Genomic DNA, 14,262 nt, shown 5'->3' with positions numbered 1-14,262 from the left:
AAATGAACGGAGTGAGTAATATATATGTCTATTTTTAATATATTAGTTGCAACTTGGAAGTAAATTTCTAATATAAGTATAGCGAAAATGAACTTGTGTAGTACACTAAAAATGAGCCTAATAGATATCTGCAAGGGTATAAATTATTTAACAATTTAACACACAGAAAATGCTATTAATATATTTTTCTATTACATTTTAAATTGTGTCTAAGAAAATGTTAAAAAAAAAAAAAAAAAAAAAAAAAAAAAAAAAAAAAAAAAAAAAAAAAAAAAACTAAAGGGGAAAAGGAAAAAAATAATTCTCGGGCGTAAGAAAATAAAATAGAATAACTCTAAATTGGTCTATCCAAATACCATCCCACTTATCCGACCTTATCTTTCTTTCCCGTCGTGGAAATCAAATTTTCACCGATCAATTCTGCAAAATTCTTTGCTCAACAATGTTAAATTCTTCCCCGTTAATGGCAGCTACCACCGCCACAACCGCCGTAGCTTTCACCACCACTTCATCATTACCATCTTCACTTCCTCTCTACACTAATCTTCCATTGGACCACCACCAGCTCCACTTTTCTCTCACTACTCCCCTTCACTTCCCCTCCAAACCCAAGCCCTTTAAACACCCAAAACTCACTGCCTATTTCTCCAATCTCCATGCCCTCACTCGCACTGCCACCTTCTGTGCTTCAGCTGACAGCATTGAGGCCATCGAAGAAGATACCCAAGTGGTAGAAGCTGCAGAACAGGAAGAGGAGGAAACTGATGAAGTTGAAAAAGAAGAAGAAGAAGATGATGATAATGATGGTGATAATGGAAGTGTTGAGTCTCAATCAGCTGAAGCCGGGAGATTATTTGTTGGGAATTTGCCTTTCTCACTAACTTCTTCTCAGTTGTCTGAAATCTTCTCCGAAGCTGGCCGTGTTAGTAAAGTGGAGGTCTGTTCTTGAGCTCTCTTTTCTTGATTTTTTATGCCAAAACAAAAAAAAGAAATAAAGATTCTTAATAATGAAGTGGAATAATAAATGCTGACAATTTGTGGGATTCTTGTGCTGTGGATGTTTAGCTATTGCTAGTGTAAAGATTGTATTTTTATGTCTGTGATATTTTGACCTTGTAAAATGAATGAATTTCTAGGTTGTTTATGATAGAGTTACTGGTAGAAGTCGAGGATTTGCATTTATTACAATGGGAAGTGTTGAAGAAGCAACTGAGGCTATCCGGATGTTTGATGGATCTGTAAGTCTTGAACAAATGTTTTGGCTGCTAGACTGCATTCATTTTATCTTCTTCTTGGTTTCATACATTAGAATGCATATGCCTCTGAAAATCATCAATCCTGAAAGGCAAAGATTGCTCTATCTTCTGCCTATGTAGTCTTTCTGCAACTAATGTAGCTACAGCTACAAATACTAGTAAATGTTAGCAGACAAGGGAGTAACCCTGGCCAAGTTGGTCGGGTTGTTAGCTTGGTATTCAAAAGGTTTCGAGTTCAACCGCCTAGGCTGGTTTACCTCATTGTAGTCGTTTGCCAGCTAGAGTCACAAGGCGGGGTTTAAACAAAAAATGTTAGAGCCAAGGGGTAACCCCAGCCAAGTTGATCGGGTTGTTAGCTTGGTATTCACAAGGTTTCAAGTTCAACTGCGTAGGCTAGTTTACCTCCTTGTTAGTCACAAGGCGGGGTTTAAGCAAAAAATGTTAGAGCCAACGGGTAACCCCAGCCAAGTTGGTCGGGTTGTTAGCTTGATAACCACAAGGTTTCAAGTTCGACTGCCTAGGTTTGCCAGCAAAAATCACAAGGTGGGGTTTAAAAGAAAAATGTTAGAGCCAAGGCATAACTCCAGCCAAGTTGGGGGGTTGTTAGCTTGGTAACTACAAGGTTTCAAGTTTGACCACCTAAGCTTGTTTACCTCCTTGTGGTCCTTTGCCAGCCAGGGTCACAAGACGGGGATTAAATAAAAAAGTTTGCAGCCAAAACACCTTGGTGCCCTCATGTTCTTCATGTCAATGGAATTAATTTTTGCCAAGCTTCAATATGCTTTTAAAGTTTTAATGCGTAGATTCCCCCGAGCTTTGGTTTAATTTCTGTTCCTCATGCTATATGCTTTTAATGGCAAACAGCTAGTTGGGGGGAGAACAGCGAAGGTGAACTTCCCCGAGGTGCCAAGAGGAGGAGAAAGGGAAGTAATAGCCTCACGGGCGAGGAGCAGTTCTCCAGAAAATTTTAACAGTCCTCACAGATTATATGCATCGAACCTCTCCTGGAACCTCACTTCTCAAGGCCTACGAGAGGCTTTTGCAGACCAGCCGGGAGTCTTGAATGCAAAGATCATATATGACAAGGAGACTGGGAGGTCTCGTGGGTTCGGGTTTGTCTCTTTTGCTTCTGCTGGAGAGCTGGAATCTGCCCTTAGTGCCATGGATGGAGTGGTAAAGTTTACTAAATACCTAACCATTTATTCTGTTGAAGTAGAAAGGAAATCATTGTTATTTATCTTCTCTTTATAACACATTTTAGGAGGTGGAAGGTCGGCCATTGCGATTGAAAATTGCCATTCAAAAACTGCCTAATTCTTCACCCGCTGCTGTTGACACGAATCCTGTAAAAGAACTGCAGAGTAGTGAACTTCTTTCAAGCGCGAACTCCCAGAAAGAGGAAGAAGTTGCATAATCGAAATGAACATTCCTATATTCTTCACCCATCCCTGTTTGCAGGCTTCTTGGATCAATCCCTTACACATTTATCTGCCATTTTTCATTAACTAAAAGTAAGTAAATTATATCTTACTGAAGTACTTGTGAGTTTAACCATATGGATCGGAGTAGTATATATCACTTAGTTTTTCCAATTTATATGCTTTATGCTCTTTTTGAATGAACTTTGTGATAGGAAAATCTTTTCAAGTCATACCTACTTCGTATATAGTCATCATTGACATTACTTTATGTCTATTTAGTATAACAAAAGTTCCCATTTCCCATAACAATGAGTTAATAACCAAAGGGTATGTGTTTGGGGATCGCTCTGACGGCAATCAGTGAGATTGGAGTAGTTAGAGTGGTGCAAGATTGAAAAGGAACAAATTGAATTGTGTCTCTGTTCAAACATACTTTCTCAACCTAATGAAGCACAAAGAGTCAACAACGCCTCCACTAAGGCTCGATCAACCTCCCACATGGAAGAGGTCAATAGATCATCTGAGCACAACCTTGGACATGACATGAGTTGAATAATGGGATATGTGAAAGAAAAATGGAGTGGAGTAAATACCCAATTTGGTCCCTCGACTATTAGAATTTCAATGCACCAATTTGGTCTTTGACTAATAAAGTTGCTCAATTTAGTTCTTAACTATGCAATTTTTACTTAAAATGGTCCATCGACTATTAGGATTTCACTACTTTGATCTTCGACTATCAAAGTTGTTTAATTTAGTCTCTAATTATGAATTTTTACTTAAAATGGCCCCTCGACTATTAGAATTATTTCATCACATTGTTAAATCAATGGGGAGATGGGTGGATGGGTGGGTGGGCATCAATTTTCATGTAACCGACATAATTGATAGTTGAGATACATTCCCACATAAGATTTACCCTCCTAGACTCCTAGTACAAAAATCCATTTTCAGCATAACTGTACAAAGCATAGGTCATTCCACTCTATTGAGCAATATTATGCCATTTTTACCTAAAATGATCCCTCAATTATTAGAATTCTTCTACCCCACTCTTCTTCAATCCTTTCTATTAGGATGTAATTCATTAACAATCTAGTATTCAAACAAATTACAAGTGAATCAAAATTTGTGCTTTAATCATAAAACAACAGACAGAAAAAGACCTGAACCACATTGTGGTTTACATAAAAAAATAAATAAATAAATAAAGCCATCTACAAGTCCGTGATGCATGTTTTTCATAAATCATTACCACTACTTGCTACTCTTCTTTCTACTTCCGTAGAGATATCTTTAATGATTTTCACCAAAATGGTAAATTCCACCAACGAATGTTGACTCAGATATACTGTAATTTGTGACTCTTAAATGCAGGTGAAATCCTATCTAGTTCCTATTTTGTTTTTAGAACAAATTAACCATTTGTACTTAGTACTGTATCACGAACAGAATAAATAATAAAAACAGTGCAGGAAAAATAAATAGAACCAGAATATGTTCACGCAGTTCAGAGAACTTCTCCTAAGTTTAACAGATTTCCATACAACAACTATGGCCTAATGTACTTCTTTTACCTTTCCTGGACCTATCAATAAGGCCTAATCTAGACAGCCATTTATAATAAATTGAGCCTGAAATAATTTAACAAACAGGGCCAATATTAAAAGCAGGGATATAGGCATTATCTTTTCTCTCTATTTTTCAACTTCGAAAAATCTCTGAATATTCATCACAATTTATACTTGATACCTTGAATTAATCTTGCATGAAGGTCTCCTTGAATCATGGAAAATCACCCACTCAAATCTTTACCTTGAAAAAGCTCATCACAAACTATCTTTGCTTGAATGAATATCAACCACATCTTTTGTCTTCATGAATTAAAAAAATCCCAGACACAATTAATTAAGGAACTAATAATACTAACTTAATTAGCCTAACAAATATATTGCCAATATATTCTATACAATATACTTTCACTTACAATATCTGATCTTGCTTTGAAGCTATTATGAGTCTAGGAGTGAAAGGTTCTTTTCGATTTAACTTGAGAGTGCTTATTGTTAGACTAGTCTTATTGCTTGGACGTCCTGCAAGCCCCATCCTTTCAGGGATAACACCTTAGCTTGCTGTTCTATGACTTCTATCAACTTATTGTAATGTAATTTTGTTGTTTGGTTCTCTGTACTAAGTGTATGTGATGACCCTCAAATGTACCATGAAAGGAAGTTTGGGGTTCTAGATTTCAATCCTAATTTGTTACACTTTGCACAATTGAAATCTAATCTAATTACACTTTATTTTTAATATTATAAAATATTATATTTTTAAAAATCGAGGGTAGGGAAAGTCGGTATGGGAAGAGAATTTAGGGGTGAGCATTTTTGTTCGAGTTATTCGAACTGGGCCGAACCAAATCGAACGGTTAAGTTTTGATTTATGATTAAAAATTGATTAATTGTATATTTTATAAATGAGAAAATTTCAATTTTGGTCACATAACTATAGGGGCTTTGTTAATTTCAGCACTTGAGTTTCAAAAGTATCAATTTAGTATCTTGACTATGCAATTTTTATCAATTTTGGTCACTCCGGCCAAATTTGACCGGAAAACCTTAATACACATTTAGTCTATAATCTGAGGGATAAAATGGTCTTTTGATCTTTTCTCCTAATTGGTGTTGACCCGGTGCTATATTTGGGGCATCGCCGTCGGCATCAAGCCGCGATTCAATGAATGCGTGCATTCCGCTAAGTACGACGAGGCCTGCAAGGTGTGGTGGGTCAAGACGGCCTCCCCTGACGGCGGAGAAGTCGAGTATATTTGCCAGTGGCTCGTCGTGGCCACCGGTGAGAATGCGGAGTCCGTCGTGCCTGAGATTGAGGGGCTGAAGGAATTCGGTGGCGAAGTGATCCACGTCTGCGATTATAAGTCCGGCGAGAATTTCCGCGGCAGGAAAGTTCTGGTCGTAGGCTGTCGGAATTCCGGCATGGAAATCTCCCTCGATCTTTGCAACCATGACGCTAAACCTTCCATGGTTTGCCGCAGTTCGGTAAGCAAGAAACCCATCAACTAAACGACGATGTTAATGCAAAATCATGGTTGAATTCTAATAAATTTTTCCTCTTTTTATTGTTCTTATTGTTCTTCAGGTTCATGTACTGCCTAATATGTAAGGCAAAGCAGAATTTTATTCTATAAGCTTTTTGTTGTCATTATTAAGGTTGAGAAATGAATTAAAATGGTTTCCTTGGGAGTTGTCATTATTTGGGGAGCTGGCAGAATTGCTTGGGAAGGTGAAGTTTCAGGCGGTCGTAGGTGCGTCTCTGCCATAACGACGCAATGCAGTCTGCTCTTTCGAGGATCACGAAGGGGACGCCGTGTTCTTTCAAGCAGGCGCCGACGGCGAGGCCCCAAATATAGCACCGGGTTAACACCAATTAGGAGAAAAGATCAAAAGACCATTTTATCCCTCAGATTATAGACTAAATGTTGTATTAAAGTTTTCCGGTCAAATTTGGCCGGCAATTTGACCGGAGTGATCAAAATTGATAAAAATTGCATAGTCAAGGTACTAAATTGATACTTTTGAAACTCAAGTGCTGAAATTAACAAAGCCCCTATAGTCATGTGACCAAAATTGAAATTTTCTCTTTTATAAATTGAATGATTTCGATTTAATTAATTTTGGACGTTGATCTTGACAAGATCAATATAACTCTTATCTCATTCACAACCGCACGGCAAATTATTGTGTGGACCATGGTCCACACAATTGTATGGATCATGAATATTAGGTACATTTTTAATATATTAAAAGTACATTATTTTTGTATTGAATGTACATTATTTTTGTATTGAATATATATTATATAAAATAATGTACCCTTAGTATATTACAAATGTACTTTTAGAAAATGTACCTTACGTACATAAATAATGTATCCTTAGTATATTAAAAATTTACTTTTTTATTTATAGTCCACACAATTGTGTGGACCATGGTCCATGCAATAATGATTGCAACCGCACCTGACACACACAACCGTACAGAAATCCATATATATATATATATATATATATATATATACTCTCACTCTTATTTGAATAAGATATACTTCTTTTACTGTGGAGGATCTCTGTCGAGTTTATTGACTCGCTTTTCTCTTCTTTCTTTCCAAGCAACTTCCTTTACTAGTCTAGGTATTTATGGCATCACGGAAGCTAATTCCTTAACTGCTTTTCTCTTCTTTCTTTTCAAGCAACTTCCTTTACTATTCTAGGTATTTATAGCATCACGAAAGCCAGATTCCTTAACTGCTTTGGCTCAACGTCAGTCCTATTATCCTTGTAGATCATGGCTCTACGTCAGCCCTATCTTTCCTTGTATGGATCTTGTACTCTTGTATAAATATCCCCACGGGATCACCATGTAACTCTCTGGCACTTGAGCGGTCGAAACCCTAGAGAAATAATACTACATTATTCTCTCAACTAGGCTAAGTCTTTCACTCATACAAACATTTTAAGTATTTTACGGTAGTGTTGGCCCGTCGAACGGCGCACCCGAACGCCGTAAAACCAACAGTAACTTTTTCCAGTAAACTTCTCGGTTGAGCCGAAATGTAAACTCTCGTATGTAACCGGAAGGTAAGTTTACTTCTTGGTCACACGACCGATGGCGCACTTCTTGGTCAGAGAGGTGCTTCTGGCACTTCTGGGAACTAAGAAGTACGCTTCACTTCTCGGTTAATGACAAACTGTTGAAATTTTTTTTGGAAATTAAGTTGGCTTAACTTAGCCTGCAATGCCAAATACAAAAATAATTAGCACATAATAGACAATCCCAAACATAAAGCCTCATCTTTTACCAAAATTACAAGTTCTTGTCATTTTGAAGTTTGTTTGTATTTTATATATGAATATTAATAAACTTAAATTTGAAAGCAAAATTTGTTACCAAGGTATGTAAAACAAATAAAAATGTTATTTTCAACAATAAAAATAATATTTAATGTGATACATAATGATTGATTGTCTATTAAATTTTTTGTATGATATATATATATATATATATATATATATATATATATATATATATATATATATATATATATATATATATATATATGAACATAAAAAGATACAAATAAAAAGTATATGAGTATTTATGAAAGTTATGAAACTTATTGTAAAATTTTATAAGGATAGAGGAAAGCTTTGTTTGTTTAGACAGAAGAAAAATGTTTGTAGAGAAAGTTTAAAATTTTGAGGTTGGACTGTGGGATTTTATCTATTATATTTGTAAGAAACAAAATCTATAGAATTCTAATTTTATAGAGTCTAAAAAATGAAAATAAACAAAAATGAAATAAATCGGAGTTTTTCCTAAACTGGTCCATCGATTATTTCTTAGTGTATATTAGGCATATAATAGGTAAACGAACGAGAATGTCCTCCATTTTAACACTAATTAGATGGAAAACCTAACGGAGGACTAATTGGGTGAGTTTTTGAAAATTGAGGGACCACATTTAGTGCAATTGAAAGTCAAAATACAAAATTGAGAATCAATAATAGTCGAGGGACTATTTTGGGAGAAAACTCTTCATAATTTCATAACTCTATATTCATAATTAAAGAACTCTATATTCACTCGTTGAGTTGTTTTCAATAATTTAAAAAAAAAAAAATTTAATGGCTGTGGAAACGGTGTCACTAACAGCACCGTTATTTTCACATGCGCAAACTGCATCATTTTGAACCAGGGTCAACCTTGCAAGGTGAACCCAGGTCCATGGCATAACTATTGGTTGTATTGTTGTCCGTGTCTCATTTTTTTTTAGGAATAAGGTTCAAATTGACCCCTGAATGTAACCTGAAAGTGCAATTATGTCACTGAACGAAAAAAAAAAGAAGAAGAAGAAGTGCAATTAGGTCACTAAACACCGTAAAACATGCAATTTGTCCTAAGTGACCTGTAGTGGCAGGTTACCAACAGGTAATTAGCTAAAAAAATCTTTTTTAAAAAAAAGAAAAAAGAAAAAAAAAAAAAGAAACAGGATCTCTTTCCGTTTCCTAATTGCAATTTTATTCTTTCTTTCCGTTTTTGTTGTATGATTGGATAGAATACCTCTTTTAAACAAATCACATCCTTCAATTGTGTGTAGTGTATAGATTTATTGCTGAATCCAAATCCTGTGGAAACAAATCCCTGCATTGTAACTCATTGCTGGCAATCTCCATTCTCTATTAATAATTAATTATTTATTAGGGAGAAGAATTAGTTAGTTATTAGAATTAATTAGTAAAATTGTTAAATATTAGGAATGGATCCTCAGGAGCATCGGTAGTAGGATATCATATCATAAATCATAATATATATATTTTCATGATCCAAGAAACACATGATCCGATGCAAGATTAGTTGCCTTTTCAAACATCTTACATTCTTAATTACTTTATTGCCGCCCATACTACGTTACTGATCTGTGACATTCTCTGATCTGCATTCTCACGAACCTTAAAATCTTTAATTATCACACGTGTGGGGATGGCTTCAAACACACCTATGCTTACTCTGTAATTTAAAAACTCAATCACAAAACTTAGCCTGAAATTATTGAGTTGACTTGATAAGATTGTGTTTGGTAAATAGTTGTTAGCTGATTGGATTAGTGATTTTGACTAGTTAATAGCATTGGCTAATTGTATAAAAGTGTTTGGTAAATTAGATGTTCGCTTAGAGTAGCCATAATAGTGATTTTTGAAGAGTTTTTGTAAGTGTGATTAAGAAAGAGAATATGGAAAGGGAAAAAAATAAAGCAAAACTGATATAAATATAAATATATATATATATATATATATATAAATAGACTGTAATGCTGTGCGCGCAGGTGATGATTTCCAATAGCTTTGCACTGTTCCAAAAACCATTGTTTGCAGGGGCAAAAGCCATTCTCTCTCCTTCTTCTCTTCCCTCTACATCACCTTACACTATTTCAAAAACCCCAAAGAAACCTCTAATATAGATGCTCTTATTACATACAAAATGACTTTCCCAAAAAGCTGAACGAAAAAGTTACTTTGAGCAGCGTTTTGAATTTTATCATTTTGGAGCAATATATAAGTTGTTACAAAAAGTTAATTACTCAAATTAAACACTCATATTGATTGTTTAACCAAGTCAAACAGTTCATAGTGGTCAAATAAACCAAAATTAGCTGATGGGCTAACTATTTTACCAAACAGGACAAAAAAAATTTTAAGATTAAGATAAAAATCATTTTGCTCGATAACCCAAACAAATTAATCCAAAATTTAGTGGACTAGCTCGCTAGCTCGATAGTCCAAACCACTTAAGGCTACTCAGTATTTCACAAGTAATGTAAACAAAATATATATGAAGCTTGTACGTAAACTTATCTTTAGTATTTTTTTTATTTAATTTTTATTAAAAATTTAATCAATATATTAAACAATTTATTACAAAATAAAATATTTTTATAAATATAAATAATGGAAAATATAAAAAATATTATTATATATAATTATTACGTTATAGTGTGAATATATTAAGTATTTTTAGTTGGAATTTAGAAATTAAGGTCTAGTTGCCTTTTAAATTGACTCGGTACTCAAAAACGCTTGTAAAGTTTAACTATTACTCGAAAAAAAAAATTTTACTCAATATTTAAACTTTCGACTTAAGTCTAACTCGATCAAGATTCAAATTAGTGACTTTATAATTGTATTAACAGTAGACCATGCACATCTAAATTTACAGTTAAATTAACTGTACGCTTTACTAATTGTTCTAAATTGTGAGCTTGTTTAATTGTAATGTTTACTTGGCGAAGAATAGAGACAACAATACTCAACTTCCTCAACTTTTGGTGATTTCAATATGACATAAAAAATTATTCCAAGAAGGCAAGAACACGTACGTTAGTTCAATTCGAATATTTCCCTTCAATAGTACGGCTAATATTTTCACCTCCAAGGAATATACTCAATATAAACAAACCATAACTTGTAACCTGCACCCTACGTCCCTACATACTCACAAGATTTTGAGGTAACAACTTTTAATTCAAAATGGTTAAAGATTCAAATTTCATGAGAGAAATATTTGTCATTATGTAATTTTATTCTTAATTTAATCAAATAATTGGTCTCGTTTAATAATTTTTACAAAGATTTTATTTATTGTACATCAGTACTGTAATTATTTATATGCGGCCATTGCATCAATGCTTATATATCGACCGAGGTTCACATATATGAAGATAGACCCTGATACAAGTTCTACATACTTTAATACACCGCATGCTCATATTTAAGTATATTATAGCTCCCATGGACAGCTCAACTGGTCATAGAGATGAAGTTTGAAAAGTATAACCAGGGATCGAGTCTCACCGTCGACAGTGTAGGAGCAACCTCTTAAAGTGAGGGGGTTCCTTGTGGCCATTAAGCAAAGGTCTCCCAGATGCTCTGTCGGGCCGGGATTGGGGTTCAACCTTTTGAAAAGTATATTATATATTTATTTTAGAGTGAATTACATTTTTGGTCCTACTGTTATATGGACGTTTTCAATTTTAGTCCACCTTAATTAATCTTGCCACATTGCGACCACTATTATTATAAATGTTCCACTTTTAGTCCACCGTTAATATTTTCGTCAGTTGGCCATGTAATCCAGTGGTATTTTGTTCTTTCTAATTTTGATCTTTTCATGTTTATTGTTCTCCTCATTTAGCGGCAGTGGTGGAGGAGATGCCAAGCAAGAATTTTCTAGACTAGGACTCGGTAGTGGAGACGGTGGTGAGCCGCTGCCCCGACGCGTCGCCGGCCAAGATTTCCGTGCAGTGCTGACACAAGATGGAGAAACTCCGGTAGTGTTACTGCACCGAGAAACAACGATCGATGTCCTATCCCGCCGGCCGCTTCTTCTCCAATTAATTCTTCTTCGAGAAGATGGACGCCATGGATTACGGCACCGTCGTTTCCGCCCAATCCCACAAAACTCACAAAACGTACTAATTGATCAGAACATACTGAAATTAAAGCTCAATACAAAACTCACAAAATCAATTGAAGATTCAAACCCTAATTTTGCCTTTGATCAAGAGATCACACCAAAGAAGTCCAGTGGCTGCGGAAGGTTTTCCAGAAATTGCATCACAAAGCCGGGAGCAAGAGGATTTTAGCACAAATGCCAGAGCAGATTTGTGACACCCCAAAAATCCACATTCAATCCATGAGTTAATTGAATAATTAATCCTATTTTATTTGAAGAATTAATTCCTAAAATCCCGATTTTTAATACTCAAGGACTAGTATTTGACTAGTCAACCTTAAAGTTGTGTTGTACCTTGAGCTTTGAGGGGAGTTCCCTTATTTCTTACACTTTCTAAGGGTTAGTAAGAGTATTCTTGACTTTTCACCAAGAGTTAGTATTGTAACCTAACCTAGAAGACTTCTTCATTTCATTCCTTACAATTCCTAGAAATTAGCTCCACCTTCTCTCTAGAAAAGAAGTGTAGCTTATTCTCCAAGCCAAGTTGAGACCATTGTCAAGATTCCAAGATTTACTTCCAAGATACAACCTTTCACATATTTGGGCATCTAGGAGGGTAAGATCTAAGTTCATCTTGTGTTTTTGGTTCCATCTTAGTTGTCTTTTTTCTTAAAGGTAGGATCTTTATGATCTTGTGGTTTAATCTTGAAGTGGGTTTGGAAAGTAAACCTTGTGGGGAGCTTGTTGTGGTGTAAAGTGAAGGCTTTTGGTCTACAAGAGGTAACCCATGCTCTACAAAACCTATTTTGCTTACCTATATGTGATTTCTTGGATTCTACTTGTGTTTTGCTATGAAATGTGAGGGTTTATGCATTTGTCTTGTGATATTGCATATCTAGAGCTTGTGTTTAGGGTTCCTTTGTGCCATTGCTTGGCATTTTCCAGGGTTCAAGTCATTTTGTTGTATTGGGTGAGATTTGGCATGTTTTGGACTTGAATTTGTGTTTGGAGAAGAAAATCCCCGAAGGGATCTTTTTGCACAGGAGTATGTACCCGCAGGCGGAACGGTGGGGAGAGCCCTACCCGCCGCCCACCCGCAGGTACATAGGCTTGTGGGTAGTGTACCCGCGGGCGGAACCACGGGTAGGGGCCTCCTCATCTGCCAATGATACCATCGCCGTTGGGGTTTTCAACAGTATCCTTTCTGCCTTGCATCTCTCTCTCTCTCTCTCTCTCTCTCTCTATATATATATATATATATATATATATATATATATATTAGTTTGTGTGTATGTATAGCTTTGGGTTACCACTTACCCACTCACCGGTGATGAAAAAATGGGATGAGAGATTGAGAGGTTCCAAGGCATGCCCTCAGAGTATTTGTTGGTGAGGGCACTGCCGAGGGCCTCGATGATGGTGAAGGAGGTGAAATTCTTTGAGACGGGATCCATGGCTGCGACCTTGGGGGGTTAAGCCTGGAAAATGTGTAGACAAATATAAAATGACCAAAATACCCCTAGATTACACGGCCAACTGACGTAAATATTAACGGTGGATTAAATGTGGAACACTTATAATAACAGTGGTCGCAATGTGGCAAGATTAATTAAAGTGGACTAAAAGTGGTGGACTAAAACAACTGACTAAAATGACCAACTGACGGAAATATTAACGGTGTACTAAAAGTGGAACACTTATAATGACAGTGGTCGCAATGTGGCAAGATTAATTAAAGTGGACTAAAATTGAAAACACCCCTATAACAATAGGACCAAAAATGGAATTCACTCTTTATTTTAACTTAATATACTAAAAAATAAAATGTAATAAAATATAAAGAATCTACTAAAAATGAGCATATAATACACTAAAAATGAACATATACTTGAACACACACACCATGCAAGGTGAACTCGACGTACATAATATAATTTGCCCCATTGCATTGCATGTCCAAACTCGGGGTCACGAGATTAGGGGAGAGAAAGGATATCTTTTAATCAATTCGCTCCCATCCAATCCATATCCACTTATGTGAATGGGATTAGCGGTAGAAATAGGCTAGGCCCCTTGACGACTTGGCCTAGTTTGGACATACCTTGGCCTAGCTTATTTACTGAATAAGCCAGGCCTAGGCCTATTTAACCAAATAGGCCTATGTCTATATGTTTAAAGCCTAGCCTATAGGCCTATAGGTATGACATATATGTTGGAAAAATAGTATTAAAGTGGCAATTTTGTGGTGCAATTATAAGTGGGGTCCCTTCTGAAATGGGTCGGGTCAAAGTGGTCTCGGGTTCTTCGTAGTGAGACGAAGAGATTGATATATTGTACGCTCAAAACGGATAATTGGTGAATGAGATATTGATTCTCAAAGTAGACCCATTGAGTTGGAAAAATGAAGGGAAAAAGACGAGCTTTTGTCCCACATTGGTTTGGGAAGAGGATTTGCCCCACTATTGGAGCCTCTCTCTCGCGCGCAGGGGGGTGCAAATCAAATCCCAAACTGAGATCGAAATGGCTTGATTCAAGCCTAAGCTCGTGTGTGCGGGCACG

General features: G+C 35.9%; 2 protein-coding genes across 2 annotated transcripts; both read left to right on the top strand.

Annotated features, from left to right (window-relative positions):
• Positions 1 to 328: 328 nt before the first annotated feature.
• LOC109172975 (33 kDa ribonucleoprotein, chloroplastic) lies at positions 329 to 2,907 on the top strand. The gene is made up of 4 exons (XM_019322222.1): positions 329 to 937; positions 1,137 to 1,238; positions 2,121 to 2,429; positions 2,518 to 2,907. The coding sequence occupies exons 1-4, from the start codon at positions 443 to 445 to the stop codon at positions 2,668 to 2,670; spliced, it is 1,059 nt and encodes a 352-aa protein (XP_019177767.1). The 5' UTR covers positions 329 to 442; the 3' UTR covers positions 2,671 to 2,907.
• A 1,141-nt stretch (positions 2,908 to 4,048) lies between these two features.
• Positions 4,049 to 5,864, top strand: LOC109172956 (probable indole-3-pyruvate monooxygenase YUCCA8). Its single transcript, XM_019322207.1, has 3 exons — positions 4,049 to 4,054; positions 5,437 to 5,733; positions 5,834 to 5,864. Exons 1-3 carry the CDS (start codon positions 4,049 to 4,051, stop codon positions 5,855 to 5,857), a joined length of 327 nt encoding a protein of 108 aa, XP_019177752.1. The 3' UTR covers positions 5,858 to 5,864.
• The last annotated feature ends 8,398 nt before the right edge of the window (positions 5,865 to 14,262 follow it).

The sequence above is a fragment of the Ipomoea nil genome, unplaced genomic scaffold (assembly GCF_001879475.1).
Source record: "Ipomoea nil cultivar Tokyo-kokei standard unplaced genomic scaffold, Asagao_1.1 scaffold0457, whole genome shotgun sequence".
NCBI classification, from domain to species: Eukaryota; Viridiplantae; Streptophyta; class Magnoliopsida; order Solanales; family Convolvulaceae; genus Ipomoea; species Ipomoea nil.
This window is presented reverse-complemented; position numbering and strand designations above follow the sequence as displayed.

Coding starts and splice junctions, on each gene's coding strand:
- LOC109172956 (XM_019322207.1), top strand. Junction 5,734..5,833: donor CCATGGTTTGCCGCAGTTCG/GTAAGCAAGAAA, acceptor ATTGTTCTTCAG/GTTCATGTACTGCCTAATAT.
- LOC109172975 (XM_019322222.1), top strand. CDS start 443: ATGTTAAATTCTTCCCCGTTAATGGCAGCTACCACCGCCACAACCGCC. Junction 938..1,136: donor GCCGTGTTAGTAAAGTGGAG/GTCTGTTCTTGA, acceptor ATGAATTTCTAG/GTTGTTTATGATAGAGTTAC. Junction 2,430..2,517: donor TTAGTGCCATGGATGGAGTG/GTAAAGTTTACT, acceptor AACACATTTTAG/GAGGTGGAAGGTCGGCCATT.